The sequence below is a fragment of the Lissotriton vulgaris genome, chromosome 4_1, assembly GCF_964263255.1.
Source record: "Lissotriton vulgaris chromosome 4_1, aLisVul1.2, whole genome shotgun sequence".
NCBI classification, from domain to species: Eukaryota; Metazoa; Chordata; class Amphibia; order Caudata; family Salamandridae; genus Lissotriton; species Lissotriton vulgaris.
In genome coordinates this window covers 1,901,183,368-1,901,205,539 of record NC_141691.1, presented here as the reverse complement: position 1 = coordinate 1,901,205,539, position 22,172 = coordinate 1,901,183,368, and the positions used below count along the sequence as shown (strand labels likewise).

The 22,172-nt window shown below is 45.8% G+C and overlaps 1 protein-coding gene across 5 annotated transcripts in view; it reads left to right on the top strand.

Annotated features, from left to right (window-relative positions):
* The window catches only part of OC90 (otoconin 90), a 521,593-nt gene extending 500,441 nt beyond the window's left edge, over positions 1 to 21,152 (top strand). For all 5 annotated transcript variants that reach the window (XM_086967045.1, XM_086967044.1, XM_086967046.1 and 2 more), the window contains 2 exons: positions 9,142 to 9,248; positions 20,535 to 21,152. In XM_086967045.1, coding sequence (XP_086823171.1) covers positions 9,142 to 9,248; positions 20,535 to 20,854 — 427 coding nt within the window. In that variant the 3' untranslated portion in view covers positions 20,855 to 21,152. The remainder of the gene's footprint in view (positions 1 to 9,141; positions 9,249 to 20,534) is intronic.
* The last annotated feature ends 1,020 nt before the right edge of the window (positions 21,153 to 22,172 follow it).

Sequence of the window (22,172 nt, the reverse complement as noted above, 5' to 3'; positions counted from 1 at the left end):
GTAGATGATAGGCACATTTTGAAGGCAAGGAGGGTTTCCTGGCTAGGGCGGTCCCAAAAAATATTTGATGCAGATAGTGTGATAGTCACATTTAAACTTCTAGAATTGGCAAAAAACATCTTAAGACACACTTCCCAGTCCCTTTTTCATGATTCTGATTCTAAGCCATTACCACTGGGTTTAACATCGAGATCAATCGGTGCACCAACACATCAATAATATAACAAATACGAAGTCTGTCCAAAAATTGCTGTTCAAGTTCTCTTTTTTTTATTGGAAACAAAAGTCAAGTAACAGGTAGACCAGCCAACGCATTTCGTCCAATACAATGGACTTCTTCAGGGCGAAAGAATAAGAGGCCGGTTCTATCTCTGGTAAAAAAAAAATGACTGGAAACCGGACAAGTCAATCCCTTCAATAGTAGTATAAAATAGTTGCAAGCAGCTGTGTCCTAGGATCAGATGCCAGGAATATTCAAATCATCAAGAATAGGTGAAATGCCAAATCAAATAAAATGGAGGCGGTCTCAAGTTGCTATCTCAAAACGCTCAGCACCATATAAGGTGCCGAAATCAGAAACACTGGGAAGTTAATTTTCCGTCCTAAATTGGTGGGAAAGTGGAAATTTTGAGCTTCCCAAGATTAGGAGCTCACTTTAGAACATAATAATAACCAGTGAGCGGCCGAGTCCAGTATCAGTGGAAGCAATCCAGATATGGGATCTCAATCAACTCAGCACCATAATAAGCCCCGGAGTTGAAGCAAAAAGGAGTCTGCTCCCCGCTTGGTTTACCACTGGGTTGCTTTTATAGGCCTACTTATAACGTCACAAAAAGTAGCCATCCCCAATCCATGGTGGGGACCCTTGCGATTTAGTGGGATTACAATGAACATTTTACACTTATGTCCCTTTGTTGGATCTTAATAATCTAGATTGACAGCGAAAGAGCGCTAACAAAAGTATAGACTAATGCCTGTGGAATCATCGATACAGGAACCAATGATTAGTGAGTTCCCGCCTTGTGCAAACGTAGAACACCTTTAAAGCTACCTAGGCACTATGTGGTCTATAAGCCCAACGATGGGCTCCATAGTTCCATGTTTAAATCATTAGCAGGATACTGGGGGGAATCTAAGTTTTATTTCCTGGACTGTGGCAGGTTTAGCCTTAAAATTTGTAGATACCAGGTGGCGTTAATTTATTAGCAGCCTGATTCATCAAGCTTTTTTGCGCTCGCAAAGGGCCAGATTCTGAGAATCCGGCCCTTTGCGAGAGCGATTTTTGCATTTGGGATTCAGCATCCCAAATGTAAAAATAGCTAATTGCGATCTCGCAATTTTGCGAGGAATGACATTTAAGGAATCTCTATTTGAGATTCCTTAAATGGAATTCAACATCCTATTTAAATTTGCGAAATCGCAATTTCTAGGCGCAATTTACCGCGAGGTCAGACCTCGCGTTAAATTGCGAAAACTCCGAAAAATGCATTTAAATGCATTTTTCTGAGTTGCATGTTACACGCACACGTGTCCTTTGGACATGTGTGTGTGCAACACCTGTGTCACAGATCATTTGAGGGGTGCTACAGGGTGTCCTTTGGACACCCCTGGCACCCTTCAAATCGCTATCTTATTTGCGATTAGCAAATTGCTAATCGCAAATAAGGAATACTCACCATACATTCCTATGTGCCTTTTGGCCCATAGGAATGCATGGGGAGTTTTTCCTTATTTGCGATTAGCAATTTGCTAATCGCAAATAAAGAATGTGTAGGAATCACAAAGAATATTGCGATTCCTACATGAATCCCGTTTTGCGAGTCCTTAATAGCGATTCGCTATGAATTGCTATTAGGGCCTCGCAAAACGGGAGAATGATGAATCTGGCGGTAGATCTTTTAAAATAATTTGTATTCAGGAGACCTGGGAAGTTAAAAATAACTTTTTTTATCTAGGGTTATAAGAAGTTCTTCCTTCCGGCAGAAGGTTCAAGAGTGGGAATAGCGAGGGGAGGTTTAGTCATTTTTATAGATCTCGGGTTCTGTGGGACTGTGAAGCAACTGATTTGTGGCTCCAAGGTAGCACAAGGCCTTAAATTAGTGGTGGGAAGATCACTTCAGATGACATTAATTAATTTTTATAATGCCAAATGGAAGAGAAGCAGGGAACTCAAGTCTATTGGAGTTAAGTGGCCTCCTTGAATTATCACAAGGTGAAGGCCTCCCCCAGGAGAATCTTATTTTATCAGGCGATTTTAATTATCATTTATGCTCAGACTTTTCGCAGAACTCTTGATATTGGCCCACATGTACAATCATGGATGGATTGCACATGAACATTCCTTAAACACTTATGGCTTTACATTTACCCTTGATATGATACCTCATTCCACTGATTCCTTGCCCCCAACCTATAAAGGCAGGGGATATGCAAAAACTATTGATTTTATTTTTTTCTCGTCTTCCCTGGGCCAGATTATATCTTCTTTTAATATTCAACACAGCCGTTTTAGTGACCAAAATCCTCTGACTTTGGTGCTCGGAGTGCAGGGCAATCAGACAGCATTACGCTGCACAACAAATGTGGGCAAATTATCCTCAACTGATCACAGTAAAAGACCTCCCTTGATCACAGTTCGACGACAACACATTTAATCATTCACTTTTTAATACGTGACAACATGATATTTTAATGTCTCTAGATCTATCATCTCCTGGCGAGGAAACCATATATACATTTATTGCTATTGCCCAGTCAGTTGCCAGTTTACTTACAGTCCAGGTAGTCATTCCTTGCTCTGAACATCCAAGATGGTTTTTCAGTGACTGCTTACAGGCACTCCGGCTCCTTAAAGTGGCCCTGAAACAGACTGCACGCAATTGAACCTGGGTGGCAAGTTGTTGTTGTAAGTATAAGGGGTCCATTAAGGAGCAGAGACCCTTGCTTCAAAAACAAGCATTGGATGAGTTAATAGAGGCATGCAAACAAAGGGACTGTACTCTCATTTGGTGGGTAATGAATAGCCCCTGCTTGTCAGAGCTGGAATAACCGGGCCTAACTGGGAGTCTTTTCAGGCCCGCTTGTCTAATACCTGCCCTAACCTTACCAATGATCCTAATGAGGCATACAGGGCCTTAACAGACTGGATTAGTCAGCCACTTGATGGCCTTATTCCTGAGAAATGGTCCCTAAACCATAAATCCAGAACAAGACCATGGTATAATAGCGACCTAGCCAATTTGCGTAAAGATCGCAAAAGGCTGGAACGTATATGGAGAAGGGACTTTAACACCACCGCGAAAGATACTTATCGAGCAGCAGTTAAGAGTTACCACAGGGCCATTCAATTGGCACGAGCAACGTTCTATGCCCATCAAATCCGGAACAGCGAAAATCCGGCAAAGAGTGTATTTTCAGTACTCTCCAACCTCAAATCGCAGCAGACCAATGCGGGGCAGAAAATTCAGTCCAATGAGCAGTGTGAGGTCCTTGCCTCCTTCTTTGTTAGGAAGGTAGATAACATCTATAGGTCCTTTCCCACTTCAGTTATCACCCCTCTAGTTGCTGTGTGTGTCCAAACTCCCAATATCCTGGAGTCTTTTACACCCATTTCTGCAGACCAGCTGCAAGTATTATGCAGGAAAATTAAATCTGGCTCACCTGCTGATCCGCTCAAACCAGAGCAATTTAGGAAGGCGCTGTCTGCGAATATGCCCTCCCTGAGGCAGGTAATTAACATATCGCTTTCCTCAGCAACTGTACCCAAGGCAAGGAAACAAGCTAAGGTGCTACCTCTACTCAAAAAACCTTTGTTGGACCCGGTCAAGCCTGAAAACTATCGCCCAGTTTCCTTACTCCCCAGGGCAGCTATGATCCCGGAGGAACATGTCAACTCACTGCTTTCAGACTTTCTGACCAAGAACAACGCACTGGACCTATCCCAGAATGGTTTACGACCTGGCCACAGCACGAGGTCTGCCCTCCTGGCTGTGCCAGAACATCTTTGGTCTGCCTTAGACGCTGGGCAAACGTCAGCGCTGCTCCTTTTGGATCTCAGCGCCGCGTTTGACACAGTGTCCCATGCCATTCTGTTACAGAGCCTGAAGGAGGCAGGGATTGTCGGCTCAGCCTTGAAGTGGCTTACTTTGTTTCTCAGCGAAAGGTAATTCGTGGTCACGGTTCCCCCTTTTACATTGGGCACACACTCCATAAAACAAGGCGTCCCACAGGGCTCCTCCCTCAGTCCCCTATTATTCAATCTATATGTCCAACCGCTGGCTGCTGTGGCCAGAAATAGGGGACTATATTACAAAAAACAGTGGTCCCTATATGTGAGTAGTATACAAAAGAACAATGATCATACACTTAATAAGTGGTATGTCTTCTGTCCGTCCGGACAGGAATTTTATTTTCCATTAAATACAATTAAAGTGTTTCTTAGAAAATGTCAAGCGGGCACAGCCGTGACCCTCAACATACAAGAACAACGAGGAAAGTAGCAAAAAGAAAAAAGGCAAGAAATCTGTCTGCGCACTTGTACTTCAGTAAAACAGACTTAAAATGTTCAAAGAACCACACCATTGCATTTAAATGTTACATAAATAGTTTGCATATGGGGTTTAAAAGTCGACGACGTTTCGATGCCTTTTTTAAATAGAGGCATCATCATAAGGACAAGAAATGACATTATTGTTGTCTTGGACACGGATAATAAGTTTTGAGCCTTTTCGTTACATTTAGTGGTAACTGTATGGCCAACAGTGGAAGGTTCTATGTAGTTGAGACCGCTTTGTTAAGCTATCTGGGAAGTCGGGTATGAGCCTCGACTTTAGGTTCTCCGGTTTCTGGAGGATAACCACGACTCGGTCGTGTGGGATAAGCCGCGAGGAGCACAATGGCTGCTAGATAGGTGCATCAGCGCTGCCGCAGGTATGACGATCCGGTGAAATAGGGGACTGACCTTGGTCTCCTACGCCGACGACACTCAGCTGGTGGTGACACTCTCAAGCAACACCAGGAGGGACGCCCTGAAATTTCGGGGCGACCTGGCGGTGGTCGCTGAGTGGATAACCGCCAACTGCTTCCAGCTGAATGGCAGTAAATCTGAGGTGTTGTTGGTGGGAAGGACCATTGTCTGTGGAGTGAACACCGGTGGCCAGAAAGCCTAGGTAGCGCCCCCCGTCAATTTCTGTGGTGTCGTGGGGAACCTGATGTGGTGGTGTATCCTCTGCAACATGACATTTAGGAAACTGTTAAAAAAGCGCAATAGGGCACTTTGGGAGACCCCTCCAGCTGCAGCAATGACTCCCTGGAAGGTCCCTAAAGTTAGGAGATGCAGGGAACACAGGACCTGCACATGGGTGGGTATGGATTGTGTCCTACGGGTCCACATCTGCAGTATAAGGTCTAACTCAGCAATTAGATCTAAGATAGCAGCAGCATTCAGCCTATATTTATCATAGATCTCCTCCTCCGTCTGCCTAGCAATGTGACGTGCACTCTAAAGATTCTCTCCTGGATCCTCCTTCTCGTCTGTACTGCTACTCTCAGCCTCATCCTCCTCGCCGTGAGGTAGAGCGCTGCCATAGTGGGTCATTGCGATGCATTCTGGGACTGTTTAAGTTGTTTACTAATGATTTCCACCTGTTTTTGCTTATGTGTAATTTTTACCACCTGATTTGATTTCTTCTAGTTTAAGAAATGCAAATAGCAGATTCTGGCTAGTTCTGTATTTGCGAAAACTTGATGCATCCCATTTTGCGATCTCTTAATTGTGCTTCCTAAAATACAGATTCTGTATTTTATGAAGCACTAAAATTGCAAAAATGACTATTTTGTGCAAATTTGCTTCATGCATCAATTCGCAATGTTTCCGGTCGCAAATTAGCTTGACGCATGTGGGCCTTAGTAAAACCAGGGTAAGAGGGCAAGTTTCAGACAAGTCTGTCCAGGGCATGGAGATTTACCTCTCTATTCTAACTAGTGCCTATGATAGATTTTTAATTACCTGTTTTAGAATAAATCTGCTCCATCATCCATTGGCACACCCAGCTGGTTTTGTCTCACATGTAGAGGATAGAGTTCCATGTGGCTGCGACAACAGGTCTCCACAGGATACTTTACATTTTTCATTCCTTTGTAAATATTTTACCTAGGCGATTATTTCTTCAACCCTTTTCAAAGAACAGAGATTTAGACATGCTCATGTAGCTCTTTATATTTGCTTTTTATTGTAACAAACTTTTGAAGAGCTGCACTAAAATCAAGAAATTCCAGATGTGATTGATGGATATAAGGACTCTTGCAATTTTTCACATATTGTGATATGTTGTTTCAAATTAATTTGTTGCTGATTTTAAATTTTGCCTTTTTATGGCTGTGATCACTGCCAAATAAAAATGATGATTATTATTATTATTATTACCTGACAAACTCAGCTACCTTCAAAAGGGTTGGCTCTGTACTAAAAACCTGTCTGAAAAACGCACTGTGAATCATGGTGAATCGAGTTAGCCTCCAAAAACATTAACAGTTGTTGAATGGCCACTTTCTTCAGGATTTTTGCAGGAGCAGGGAGGAGAGATATGGGCCTATAATTGCTCACACTAATGTCAGCATTAGGTTTTTTAAGCAAAGGTAGAAGAGATGCCTTTTTCTAACAAAAGGGAAAAATTACAGACCTTAGAGAGGTATTCCATATTAAATTGAGTGGGAGGTGACAGTGCTAAGCCATAAGTCTAAAGATATGTAGGGAGCAGACATCCTATGGGGAACCGGACTTGCATTTTATCCGCTCATTCAAAGAGCGTTCTTCAGAAATGAGGGAAAATTCATAGAAAATTGGCCTAGGACTGGGCGAAACACCCGGAGAGCATTCCCTTCATCCACCGAGCTGATTGTTAAGACCTCTGAATGAGATTTGAGAAGGAAGAGTATAAATATTGAATCTTCCCATCAAAAAAGTTAGAAAGTTTTCACAAACATTGGCCGAGTATGTGATGGCCATTTTGTCCCATTATGTGATACAAAGAAATTCACTAACTTAAACACTCCTTTTATGAATTTTCTACCATCTTGATATAGTGTGCAAAATATTCTTTCATGGCAATATACGTGTTTTATGGCACACTTGAGACTGCCTAGCCAATACAGGCACCCTTTGCACCATACTGCAAAGGGTGCCTGCGTTACAGTCAGGATGTCTTTGTGCAGGAAGGGATACCTTCCTGCACGAAAACAATCTTATCAGGCGATTACCTCTTTCTATGCGAGATGCACAATGCATTCATGCATAGAAAGAGGAAGTAACGAGGAGAAATAAACATATTTGTACTCATTAGGTGCACCTTAGTAAATCTGGGATTGCATCACATCCCATTCTCCGCCCATGTGTTGTCTACCATTACAAAATGTAATGCAGCCTAAGCTGCTGCTGTGCATTGCATTTCTCTACACAGTGTAAGAAGCCCCTTACATGGCTTTGTAAATCTCATTTAAGCACTTGGAACGACTTGCGCCATGCAAGGACAACACAAGGCTTTCCTACATCTGGTCATAGAAATTTTTCCAATCACAATATTGCTCTATGTCTTGCTCTACAGATGCGGCTTACTGGTTCGCAACGTCCTTGTATTTTTTCTTCACACCCCCCACACCCCCGTGTGCTCTTGATTGGGGTAGGTTGCTCATAAACACCCAGGTTGTGCTGCCACTTGTCGACTTGATACCACCACTGCGTTGCCTTTTTTTGTATCCAAGAACACAGCACTCACTGCCTCAAATCTCAAATGTCAATCTTAGCAGCTTAAGAGCCGGCAGTCCATGCTATTTTAAAGCCTGCCTCTTTCAGCACCATTGGTGGGGCTAGAAATGCAATAAGGGCTGACAGCCGCACAGCAGCCTTGAACAAGGAACTTGCGTCCCCCATCTTCTTAATATGTATGGGGGATCTGTGCAAACGGGTGGCCTCCCTGCTTCCCTGTGAGAGGCCCTTATCTGAACATCCTGAAACCTGACAAAGACCCTAAACGGTGTGATTCTTACAGACTACTTTTAATGATAAATATTGACAATAAGTTCCTAGCACAACTCATCGCCTCCTGATTCCTGCTTCTCCCCACTCATATGATCTGCCCGGATCAATCAAAATGTGTCCCTGGATGGTCCACGGCCCACAAACTATCTACCTTTTTTTTCTATCCTTCACACATTAGCCCCAAACTTACAGGCTGTTGCTGCATTTCTTGATGCCTCCAAGGCCTTCAACTCGCTTGATTGGCTCTATCTTTTTTATATTCTTGAGCACGTTGGTGTCGGTTGCAAATTCATTCATTTAATAAGCCTGCTTTACACCTTGCCTGTTGCATGAATACAAAACAATGGTATGATATCACCCCCTTCCCAGTCGCAAAGCGCACATACCAGGGGTGCCCTATGTTCCCCATTCTTTTCGCTATTGCGATGGAGCCACTTGCAGCCAAGGTGCTACAGCCCCATTCGCATAGGTGGGTTTTTGTTTCATTCCGTCTATAATGCATCATACTACCATTGTGAAATCTCAGTGACTTCATAGCCAACTATTAAAGTTCATGTCGCCAGGGCCACTGAGAACCCATTGACCATGGATACAAGGGATCATTGTACGATCACAGCAAAGCTAATGTATTACTAGAACATTGGAATGCTGAGCGTTCCAGTTAAGACAATGAGGTGCTCCGGGCTTCTAATGGCTGGTAGAAGGCTGGAGCATCAACATTTCAATGTTTGTTCACAGCAAAAAGGCCCAATGGAGCCCAAGGGGATTTCAACTCCTTCCAGCTCTGTGAGGCCTTTCTTTTACAATTTAGAACATTCTGTCCTCAGGGGCAGAATCTGGTAATAGCCATAGAGCCCTCCATAGCGCACTCTGCCGGCCATTAAAGGCCCGGTCCCTTTTTAAATGCCCTCGCCGCTGGAGCAGGCCTTTAAATGCCTGTAGAGCCCGCTACGGCGGACTCTAAGGCTATATTATATGCCACAGAATCATTGAAAATTGTGTAAACCAAAGATGCTAGATATACTTTCTTCTGATGAGGCACATACTTCTAATAACTGCCTCGATGCATAATAATTTTAACAATTTCCGAATGGTCTTCATTGTAGGTGCTGTTTCACCCATCACTGTTGCCTGGAGCATCTTAAGGCGGTCGGCTGCCCACCTGAAAGAATCGCAAGGTCTGAAATTCTATGCGTGGATCAGAAACCAAAGTGTAGGTTAATTTCTGAATTGAAGAAATTGTATTAAATTATCCTACAGCAAAGATTTTTTGCAATAGTTAAAAATTCTAGCCAAGATCTCTTGTATTATGTATGTATAAATATTTCACAAGTGATTGGACATCAGTGTTTTGCACAGGTAAGCAAAACTACTGATGGCTTTCTAATTTAAAGGCAACTCTGAAAATGAGGGTAGCTATTATTTATGAAATGCAGTTGGCAACCAAAATGCCTATCAGAGAAAAGCTTTGTCATTTTGTTTGCAGTTGTTTGGACTGTAAGTTGTCAGTACTGAGAATTAAAAGCAAAAATATTCAAGTGATGGAACGTAGACACAATGGCAGGGGGAATGATCCAACTGTTATAATGATGAAAACTTTAAAGCATTTATTTAGTTCAGCTTTCCAATTTAATTTATTCCGCTATGGATGGTAGATTGGCACTGTGCCAATGGTTTTATTAGAGGGTGATTTTGATGGGCTGGCACAAAGAGATTCCGCACATGGGGTAAAAAATCTGAGTGGATTGCCTGTAGGGTAAGAATGCCAGATAGAGCAATCGACCATCAAAAGAGTAGATCCAATTTCTCAGTTTAATTTTAGAAATGCAAGTCATGGTGCAAATGAGTCTTCTTCATATAAAGTATCTTTCACGCACAGTTTTTCCAAGTATTATAGCTGACATTTTTGTTTACAGGGATTTATACACGAACATTGTGGATTTTGATTTAATTTCTGTTTCTTATATTGACTAGTCATCCAAGAAAGATGTATTGGCGAAGGGCCGGATTATGACTTTTGGCAGTGAGGGAGTGGGGGGGGGGGGGGGGGGAGGGACGTCCCGCCACGTCCCGCCACCGCCACTCCCCTGCACCAAGAGTTACTGCCTGTAGAAACTGGAAACATTCACAGCTCCCCAGGAAATTAGGAACGAAATGAAAAGTAGTGAATTAAAAGACTTTCCACATTGACACAATATGAATTTGCAATAGATTTGAATTATCTAAACTTTTGGTAGGCTATATTTGACGAGCTTAAGTAGGAATAAGTTTCGGTTTCATCTACTTGCGTATGTCATCAAGCATATGCACAATCATTTCCAAAAGAATTGAGCATCTTTGGAGACACATCTTTCTCCCTGGGACACGGAATTGCTAGAAACCAACATGCACTTCTTATTTTTTGCATGTTTTACTTACCTATGCATAAAAACAATGTACCTTTGTTAAGTTATGTGCAGTTTAGAAGTCGTAAACCTTCTTTCTCGCAGATTCCATTACTCACAAGTCTATTGTTTAGGTTTCTTGTGGGTAATATTTTGGTTCCAGCAGTGAAGTATTGGCGCTTTTCTCCGAAATGTGTGTTTTGGATTACGAAGATTTTGCTGTGAATTACTCTTATAGTACGCCTGGCTTACTCAATATCAGAAATGTGTTTATTGATCTGGAAAGGGTGAAACCTTTAACAACTGAATAAACACAATCAAGTTAAATCTCAAACCAAGCCTCGGTGTAACGCTGCTCAGTCCCAGCGGCACCAGCAGCAGTAGTTCCTCAGAAAAATGTATATATAAAATTCAACAACACAATAACAATTGTAAGCCAATTTAGAAAAAAAGAGAAAAACTCAATAAGCAAAACAAGAACTAATAAAACCAGATAAGGGGATTTGGAGATATGGTAAATTTTAAGCGAAAAGGCACCATAATAATGAAAACTGTGGTAACTTCCAGATGCAGAAATCATAATCTCTGTACTATATTAACTATACTAGATCTTGACAGAACTTCTTTGGCTTTCAGAAGGGTAGCTATCATAAGTGCAGTGACAGGGAGACCCACTGCATCCCAGCTGTGGGCCAGGGACCCAGGGATCCCTTTTACCCTGACTGGATTAGGGTCAGTGGTACCTTTGCAGTGCCACTTGAGCGAAAGAGGAGATACTGACTGATTACGGGGACTCCTGGTAGAGTAAAAGAGATGAACGCAGAAGGGCACATAATGTACAAACTAAAACGACTCATCCGCTAGACTGCAGGGCTAGCGTTGGTTATCCTTTTGAGTTCAGACAGGATCTGCGCTGAATCTCTACTGCAGCCAGAAAGTAGACTTGAATGAAAATGCTATGGGGTCTCTGACAGAAATCAACTCAAGGGACAGAAAATAAAATACCCTTGGCATATGCAGGATCGTCACTATTGTGTATTACAGGATATATGCCCTCCCACCAGCCCGATCAACACCGATTTCCATGCAATCACTCAATGCACAGAATGTTACATTCTATACATGCATACAGCATGTGCATGGAATAAAGGGCTTCAGTTATGTGGTACTGGGCACATTTGGTCAGGAGTGTACAGGTCTTCAGTCTACCAGAGATTTAGGTACTCTACCAGCCATAGGTTTCACAAGTTCCTTCTTCAAGGGCGCAATGGGTTCATTGACTTTATGCTATGGTCTGCGCTACACTTTGCATGCACAATCTAAAAAGCAGACTCTGGCACACTGCTGTGGGACGTTGAAGAAACCATGGAATATCCTAGGGGCGTGGCTATGGCGGCGAGCGTAATTGCCGCTCCGCTGTAAAGCTCCTCCGAGCGGGCGCCCGAACTTGGCGAGAAGAGATGTAATCCGCCATCATTGGTCACACCGGACACCGGGATCTGCCTCCTGATGACCGCAGGCTGCCGTAGAAGCATCTCCGACCCGCGGGGACGGTCGGATACGGAGAACACGGCAGAGGGAATCTGAGGCCTCCGGACCTCGACGCCATCTTCCTTCTGCGCTGGAGAGCCGGGTGAGTGCTGCTCGGCCGTTTGGCGGCCGCGACACCGTCCCCTTCCGTTTTCCCCACCGTGGAAATGTGTGCTCGCCTCCACTGCCGCACGGTTCCCGTTTTTTTTCCGGTTTGCCCGGTTCTTAACGGCTGCTGAGGCCCGTGGCCCGGTCGCACGTGGGGAGCCGGGGGCTGGATTTCGGGCCTGTGCGGATCTGTGGAGGAGGCTGCGGAACCCGGCTGGGGGCGGAGGGGGCGGGACGCGCGGCTGCTGTGCGACCTGAGAGCGTTCTCCGGTATAGCACAGCGGCCCCGCCGTGCGACCGTGTTCCGCTTTCCCCAAACAGTTGCCACGCGGTCCCTCCATGCTACGCCACGATTGAGGTGGCGACGGCCTTCGCTTGGAGAGGCCTCAGCGTCACCCCATTGCGCTGACAGAGCCCGGCTAACGTATCCCTGATCCGGCTTCTTTGATCGGACTCCAGCTCACCTGCCAGCCGCTCCTTCCACAGCGCACGGGCTTTTGTGGCTGCTTACCATTGATCCCTGCTCTCCGCCACTGTCGCTGCGGCTGCGACCCCGCTGCACGCCCTCCACGATGGGGAAAAGGGACCCAGCCCAGAGGACGCTCAACTTCGACAAACCACCACTCCCTGCTGCCGACCACCCCCCCGGGGCGGCCTCGGGCGCCCAGCCCCTACAGGACGCTGGCGATGCTACGGCCATGATGGCCGCCATGATGGGAGAGATGCGTGCGGGCTTCAAGGCCCTTGATACTCGCTTCGATAGTTTGGAGAAGAAACTATCTGACATAGGCTCCAAGGTGCAAGCCCACGACCGCCGTCTCAACTTAACCAAGTCGAGAATATCTGATTTGGAAGATGGATCCTCCAAGGCCTTGAAGCGGCTGGAACGGGTCGAAAAGATTCTCAAGGATGTTGCCATCAAGAACGAGGATTTAGAAGCACGTAGCCGCCGGAACAACATCAGAATCCTTGGCGTGGCGGAGACTACCGCCACTGGCCGGTTTGACACCTTCGTGGAAAAGCTCCTAATTGAGCTGTTCGGCAAGGACACTTTCACAGCTGGCTTCGTGGCGGAACGTGCGCACCGATCCTTGGGTCCCAAACCGCGCTCCGGACACCTGCCCAGACCCATCATTGGCAGAATCATGAACTTTCGAGACCATGACGCCGCTCTACGGGCTGCACGAGAGATGGGAGAAGTGCAGTTTCAAGGGAACAAGCTGTCTTTTTTCCCGGACTACACCTTGATGGTTCAAGAAGCGCGGAGGAAATACACCAGTGTCAAGGTGGCCTCAAGTATAGTATGCTATACCCTGCCCGTCTGAAAGTAGACATTCACAGCAGATTTCGTATATTTGACACTCCGGCCGAGGCCCAAGACTTTTGCCATACTTACAAAAAGGGTCCGGGCTCGGCCTCTGGGTCCAGACCTCCCTCTCCGCAACAGCCTGACACACAAGCCAGCGCCGACTTGTTTGTGGACGCTGGCCAGGGCTGAGGATTCGCACCTCTCTGAACTTGGTTGCTCATCATTCTAGATTGCAGACCCGGCATGTCCGGTTTTTGCCTTTCTTGCTGACCTCTCTTTTTTCGCACTACTGGGTTGCCCGCTCGGGGTTTGCGTTGCCTCCCCCCATGGCGCAGGCCTGCATGTTTCGCTTTGTTCTTTGGGTTTTGTTCCATGTGCATCGGCAGACATGTTTTGACACTGTGCATACTTGGCTATTACCTATCTGCGTTGTTGCTCAGGACTTGGTGGGGTTCTGCCTCTCTGGGGGTGAGGGAAGGCTGGGTGGTGGGTGGGGGTGGGGATGTTTGTATTTTTTGTGGCTTTTTCCTTTTTTTTTGTGTGGTTTGATTGCGAGACTCATGTTATCAGCTTGTTGTACGGCCACCTCCTGCTCACAGTTAGCGATTTGACGATATGGCCCGGATAGGTTTACAGACTGGTCCCTCTGGTCTAACGGTAATGACGTGGAATGTCCGGGGATTGAATACTACCCGTAAACGGAAACAAGTTCGGCACTATGCTGAAAGACACAAGGTTGATGTGCTGGTCCTCCAGGAGACTCACATGGTTCAATCGGACACAACTTCCTTTGCAAGGGGCTGGGGTGCACACAGAGTATTTTCATGTTACAGTAGATATGCACGCGGGGTGGCGATTCTAATACACAAACGGATTCCTTTTGTCTTAAAGAGCAGTAAAACCGATGGGGAGGGTAGATATGCTATAAACAATGGTCTGCTGTTTGGTCATAAGGTCACATTTGTGGGGGTCTACGGTCCCAACATCGACTCTCCCGCCTGCTTTGAGGATCTATACCTGTCGTTATTGCACTCCGACATAGACCTGTTGGCACTAGGGGGCGATTTTAACCTGCTGATGAACCCCAACAGAGATAGTACATCCCCCTCCCCTGACCGTAAGCCGTTGGTTCACGCGGCGGCGGCGGCTATATGCTCCCAATTTGCACTCCTAGACATAGAGGCCACTCGACACCCTGCCACCCCTGCCTTTACTCATCACTCCAGCTATCACAACACGAGCACCAGACTTGACTACTGGCTCCTTTCTTCTGGCTTGATGGGTTGGGTCACGGATCATCGCACTCTCCCCCGCACCATCTCTGATCATTCCCCGGTGGTCCTGGAGCTTGCAATTCCCAGGCTGGGCGGTTATGAACGACAGTGGTGGTTCCCTGGGAGGGCACTAGCGGACCCTGTCTTCACTGAAGAGATTCGGTCGGCAATAGAGGAGTATTTTGAGATAAACACTGGCTCTGTGACAACCTGGGCCACCTTGTGGGAGGGGTTCAAGGCCACTATCAGGGGGGTATGCATTACCAAACATGTGGGTGCGCTGCGCGACGTCCGTGCTACCCTGTTCCGCCTAGAAACAGACCTGTCGGCTATCGAATCCATTCTCACTACTGACCCTTCCCCGATTCATGAGGCGCGTCGCTTTGAGCTTCTGCTTGAGTTCAGGGACGCAGCAGACAAAGAATTGAAATTCCTGGGCAAGTATCATAAGGCGCGACAATACGGGGTGACAGGCCAGGGAAGCTCCTGGCCCAGATGTTGCATCCACCTCGGCAGGCCGCATATGTCACGTAGTTGGCGGACTCGCAGGGAAGGCATCACTTTTCCACTCCTGAAATCTGCAGCACTTTCTTGACCTACTACCGACAGCTCTACTCGTCCGCCCTTCCGGACGAGTGTCGGGATCCCGGTCCATACATCAACGAAATAGCAATGGTTTTTTTGGAGAAATATATGCAGGACTACCTAGCCCATCCCATCACCCCGGAATTGATTGCGGAGGCTATTGACTCCCTGAGGGGGTCTTCGGCGCCCGGTCTGGATGGCTTTACGGCTGACTTTTACCAGGAGTACAAAGAGGAGCTGGTCCTCGTACTTGTCGAGGTATACACCGAGGCCCTGGAGTCTGGTATTCTTCCACCTACGCTACGCGAGGCGGTCATAGTTTTGCTACTCAAACCTGGACGTGATCCCACTGTCTGCAGCTCCTATCGCCCACTGTCACTTTTGAACCTGGACTATAAGATTCTGGCCAAGGTTCTGGCAATGCGGCTCGCGCTGCTGGTTAACACCATTATTTCACCGGTACAATCTGGCTTCGTCCCTCAGAGATCCACGTCCTTGAACCTTCGCACTCTTTTCTCTGTTCTCCACAGAATAGATCCCTCCACCCCGGCTGCCGCAGTTTTTTTGGACACCGAAAAGGCTTGTGACACTCTGGAGTGGCCCTTTTATTTTGAAGTGATGCGGAGGATGGGCATGCCCGCAATGTTTGTCGCGACTGTGGAGTTACTGTACACAGCACCCACAGCCCGCCTCCGCCTAAATGGCACCGTCACTGAAAGGTTCACACTTTCCAGAGGTACCCGTCAAGAATGCCCCCTATCCCCTTTGCTTTTTATTTTGGCGATGGACCCCCTGGTGCGTCACTTTCAGGAGAAACATCTACACAGGGGGCTCCAATTCCGCACAGGTCCCCTCCTGGTCTCCCTCTATGCGGATGACATGGTTTTATATGTCCGCACCCCAGAGACCAATCTGCAACCCTTATTATCTGAAATTACCAGATTTGGCGAGTATTCGGGCCTCAAGGTCAATTGGCATAACTCGCATAAGTCGCTGCTGTTCCCACTCACCCCTGCCACTGTACGGTGGCCTTACTCTCTCCCATTGGAATGGTGTGAGGACTCAGTTAAATACCTGGGGATTCATATTCACCTAGACACCGTGCCCATTATTCGCTTGAACTATGGCCCTGCTCTTGATTTTCTAGAGGATAGCACCGATAGGTGGCTTCGGCTCCCCTTGTCGATGGCTGGCCGCATCGCAATCATAAAGATGGTGGTACTTCCCAGTTTTTTGTACCTTTTCAACAACATACCGATCCCTCTAACCAAGGTTTTTTTTACACAACTCCGCACGGCTTTGGTGAGATTGGTTTGGGGAGGGAAACGCCCACGACTGGCCTGGCGCACTCTGACACTACCTTACGAGAAAGGCGGCTTTGGGGTACCAGACTTTTACCTCTACTACTTGGTTGCTCAGTGCTCTTATGCCCATTCTTGGTATCATCCCGATGCCAGGATCCCACACTTGAAGCGGACGCGGCGCTTCCTGTACCACTTGTCGAAATTCTTCCCAAGGGTCTCCCCCGCGAGCCTCATGATATACTCCCACTCTCCACCACGACTTGGGCTTGGGGAAGGCTAAAACGATTGCTACACATAGACACCTTGTACTCTCCGTCCCTCCCACTCCCAAACTCCCACTGGCTCCCCATCACGGGCGAGGTGGTGATCCGCCGGACCCTTTCAAAATTTCAACTGCATACGATCGGCGATCTGTTCCCTAACGGCCATGAATTTATTACTACAGAAGACCCCCGCTTCACTGATTGCACTTTCATGGACACATTCGTGCTACTGAGGGTGCGGGCGCTGATGCGGGCCACATTTCCCACGTTCCCCATTTCGCCCGACGACACTCCGGCACTTACCACCATCATACAGCACTCCTCGGGTGCCCACGTGGTATCCAAACTATACAAGTTGTGCTTGTCCTCGCTCCCAACTTCTGACGAGGCGGTTCCCGCCGCTTGGGAGCGGGATTTGGGTACACAGATCACAGATGATCAGTGGGAAGCGTGCTGCGCCATGACAAGAGAGGTTTCCATGAACAGCAGACACAAACTCATTCACTTTAAATTCCTTAGACGGCTGTACCACACCCCAGCCTTTGCACACAGGATTGACCCTGCCAGATCCCACTCCTGCCCCAAATGCAATGCCCCCCAGGCTGACTTGCACATCTTTCTTGGACCTGCCCTAAGTTGCATACCTACTGGGTTGAGGTGCACAACACTCTGAGCGAGATTCTGGGTCTGTCCCTGTCTGTCCTGCCGGAGATTGCGCTGCTGGGCTATGTTTCCAACTTCCCCCGCAAGATCCGTAAGCTGGCGTCCATTAGTTTCTTGCTGGCCAAGAGAGAGGTTGCACTACTATGGTGCTCGCGACGCGCTCCTACGGTCGCGGCATGGCTCAGGAGTGTAGCATATTGTAATACGAATAGTGTGGAGTACTCTGAGCCACTTCCGGCCACCTCACGCCCTACTGATATCTGGGGGCCATATCGCCAATACATTGCAGGAAAAGCACAGGAGGCGCCCTCTCAGTCCCTGCATCCTCACACACCTACGGGGGTGGGCTAGACCATGGTATGTCCACTCCCACTCCCACAATAGCGCTGATTCTCCTGGGGCAAATCTCCTCCCTGTGGATGCTGGGAACGGGTTTTCGGATAGTTGTTTGAACGTTGGTGCTCCTGGCACGGTGACACCCACTTGTCCTTGCATGGGTCTCGTGCACCGTTCGGTGCATTCCTTGGTCCTTTTTCCGTCATCATTGTTATACATGGGCTCCTACTCGTCGTTCATACCCCTGATGGGCCACAAGAAGAATGATCTGTTTTGCTATTTGGTGGTTGTTGTCAACAGAAATGCTTGTCATCGCATTAGCTGAATTTCTATACTAGTCTTGCAATTCAACATTGATGATTTCAGTCTCCTTTATCTTACTTTTTACCTTTCGTATTATTTGTTTATTTGTTTTTCATATGAGTTGCCTTATCAGAAAATGTTAGCACTGCATCATACACGATGCACTGTTGTTCAATCCTATTTAACGCTCACCTGTACCACTTTACATGCTGATTGTACTACCTGATATTCATACGTGCATGTCATTTATTCGGCTGCTGTTACTGTGGATTGATTCACCAGCCTTAATAAAGTGTGTTAAAAAAAAAAACATGGAATATCCTTGGTGGACTCACAGATTGCCAAGATTACTGATAGAAAAACACAAGGTAGACTGAAAAGGACATGAGGGGCTGCATGGCTCAGCGCCCATTGCCATACTAGGATATGTGACCCTGCTCATCCATTAAAGTTACCCATCATTAAATTCTCTAAAATGGTCTAAATATGGAACAAAATAATTGTAATCATAAAGAGCTATGACGAGTTCAGTGAATGGATTTATTTGGGGGTCCCCGCGTTGGATAATGATATGTACTGCCATATTGTAAGTGCTACCTCTAATTACCCTCCCCTTATTTAATTCAGTGTCTGCTGTAATGGACAAATACAACTGCAATTTCTGAGTGTTAGTAGTGTTGTTAAATAATGTTACTAATAATCATTTAAGTGTTGCTCAGTTTATGAAACGCTGAAAGCTGGTAGGTTGGCTCAAAAGGATGTAGCACATCTCTCTGGGTCATTCTTTAAAACATTGTTATAGTTACTAGAATCTAGTGGGTAGACAACAAAATGGAGCATAAACACAAATTACATTCATCGGCTGATTCCAGGCGAGGATCCAGAAGCACTTTTTCTGTTAGTGCAGGTGCCTCAAGATGACCCTATTGGTGTCCAGAGCTTGGCTTAATCAAAGGGATGTTTAGATGCAGAGAATGATGTAAGGCCTTTCTGAAATAGGGGTTCATGCATGCAACCCCCACAAGAGGTAGTCTTACCTCTGGTGTGTCCAATAAGGATTTTGGAGTCAAAACGTCTGGGAAGGACCACCATCTGTATTGGAATTCTGACCAATGACCAATTGCGAAGTGGGACTAAATTTAGCCACTGTGTAAGAACATGTTCTATAATAGTGAAAAACAAGGGAAGATAAAACTTAGGCAATAACTTTATGCTGAACAAAACTATATGCTTTACTTCAACTAGTACAGTACTATGAAAATGTTAGGAGCCTTCACGAGCGGAGAGGTTTATGAAAGTGAGTAGAGGCAAATGAATGAATCCTTGTGAGTTCAGTTCCAGAATATACTAAAGGCCTCATTACAAGTCCTTGATATTTGGTTAGTTTATAAAGTATTAGGTAAGTACTGATATTAAAGTATGCAGCATTTACCAGGTGATGCTTTACCTCCCTATACCAAGTGCTGGATGTGGGTTAACACTGTAATACCATTTTGTATATATGCAAGTTTTGGTCCTTCTTAAGCCCAAACCTAGCTACCTAGCTACGAAGAACTGTTTGGGGGCAACCTCAGTTGGGACAGATGGGGGAGGGACCAGGTGGAGAAGATATAAATTGTGGATGGGATGAGTACTATCTGAGATAGTGCTACTTGAAGAGCTGAGTTTGCAGTTTCTTTTGAATTGTAGAAGGATTGCTGCTGTGCTGATGTTGGAGGGGATGTTGTAACAAATCAAGGGGGCTTAGGCCGAAAAGGCTTGTTTTCTCCTTCCTGAAGTTTCTAGTGTCTAAGTTGTTGATGTTGGAGCTCTTTCTCTGGCTTTGGATTCATTTAGCTAGTTAGAATAGGATTTTGTGTACATTGCCTTCTAAGTGATGCAGCTGATATTGAAGAGGGGAGACTTGTTGATTGCTTAGCACAAGGGTCATATTTCTTCAGCCCCATGATGAGCTATGCTGCTGCATGATAGATGCCTTTTACAAGGGGCGTGGATGGCCTCTGGGATACCTTCGATCATGGTGTTGCCTCCACCTAAATAGAAAACCACTAGGGTTTGAATTGTTGTTGAACATGAACTTGAACTGTGGCGCAACACTCAGAAAATTGTGTTTTTCCCAGTAAAAATGTGTCATATATGGCACAGCGAAAAAATGCTTTACACCAAAGCTTAGCTTACTGGAATTAAGTCCAAAGAAGAAATCTGTGAAAACAAGGTTGAAGAATGACATCCCTTCCTTTTGGTCATACCCTTGATATAGCTAGGTAGATGGATGCTACCCATTTCCTAATTGGACCCTGGTTCAAGAAAAACACTGTTATGCAGCCAGTTTTCACCTTGAGTAACCATTAAACATGCTTTAATAAAGTAGCTACTTTCACATGTAAATACAAATATTTTTTGCACTGCTGTAACCAGTTCTCATATGTGTTTTTCATAGGCATGGCCACAAGTATTTGCGACAAGCTTATGTGTTCCTGTAACAAAGCAGCTGCTGAGTGTATGGCCGAAGCGCCAATCAATGAAACACTGAGATCGTTAAACAGGCGCCATTGCCAAGAGGGGCGGATCATATGCAGGCATGGAGCAGTGCAGGAGCGGCCCTTAGGCGCAACCGGCTCAGATACCATGAGCTCAAGTTCTGAAGAAAGCAGCGAGGAGCCAAGCCCCATAAGGAATGTCAGGAGACCTCTTAACACACGCCCAGGAGCTGCACCACTGCGCGCTAGGCAACCACATTCACGGGCTCGCGGAAAGTAACAACGGAATGCTTTCAGACAACTGTAATTAGATATATCTGAAAATACATGCTAAATGCCTTAATAGTTCATTTATTCCATAAATGCCTTAATCATTTATATTCCAAAATCTATCTGGAAAATGTTCTTGTGCTTTATTTGAACAGACATTACACAAAGTTTGCTAAGCGGTTTCCTAGAAATTCAGTTACTTTCATTGTTGTGAATTGTTCTGTTTGAAATAAAATACGAAAATCAGCTGTTTATGTACAATTAGAGTATTAAAGAATTTTATAGAGCAACATGCATTCATAGACAGTATCACAGTGAATGTTTTGTCATTGGATAAACCTCAAAACATAAGGAACACATTTTTTTTGCCAGAGATTTATATAGCGCGAACTTGACCCGAATCGGGTATCAGAGCGTTTTACATAGCCCCAGTTACGTTACATGAGGACAAATTCATTAGGTCAAGCCTTTGCAACGCGCATGCGCTGCAAAGGAAAACAACCTTTTCCGAGCGCTATGGCTTTTCAGCCAAGCACATGCACGCGTTCCATTGCTTTCAATTGCAACGCGTGCATGTCAGGAGATTCTCTCGCGGGAGCGCGCGGCCCATCTGGTCGCAATTATCGCTCCGGCGAGTGAATCGCGCCCGCCCCCTCCTCTCTGAACGCCCCCCCCCGCCACGCAAGGCGCTAGTGTTCATTATGCAGTTACTAAACATTTCGTGACTGAAGGGAAGGTATTACTTTGCAGCTAGGCACAGAATCAAATTAATTCAAGAATGGTACGAACTGTGGTTCTGGTACTATGTCAATTTAGCGAGCATGTTCATTCAGAACTGTTAATTATTTGTGTCCGTAAGAGAATAATATTTCAGTGGAGTTATAAATGCAAAAGTTTTCTAAAGGCGGCAGAATAAGTGTCTTGGGGCCCTGATCTCTAAGTATTGGCTTGTTGCCAGGGCAATAATTGCGCAGCTAAAAGAACTCCACGATACGTACGCAGATGCCTGGTGGCACGTTATTCTTGGAAACGGCATTCTTGTGTGATGTCCATGACACATTTGCAGGATTCAGCCAGTTGTCCGATGACGCCAGCGCGCCCAACGTAGGTTCCTGGAGAACTCCTTTGCTTAAGAGGTTAATTGACGCCGGGACCAGTATAATAACCCTTTGCATTTGTAGGTATTCAGTTTTTCCCTTTTATTTAAATTCTATTACCTTCATTTGGAAATCACGTCTGTGTTACATAATAAAAACAAAAAATACACCTTTACGGTACACCTTTAAACATTTAACATAGGGCTCCCCAAACTTCACAGATACTAAAGT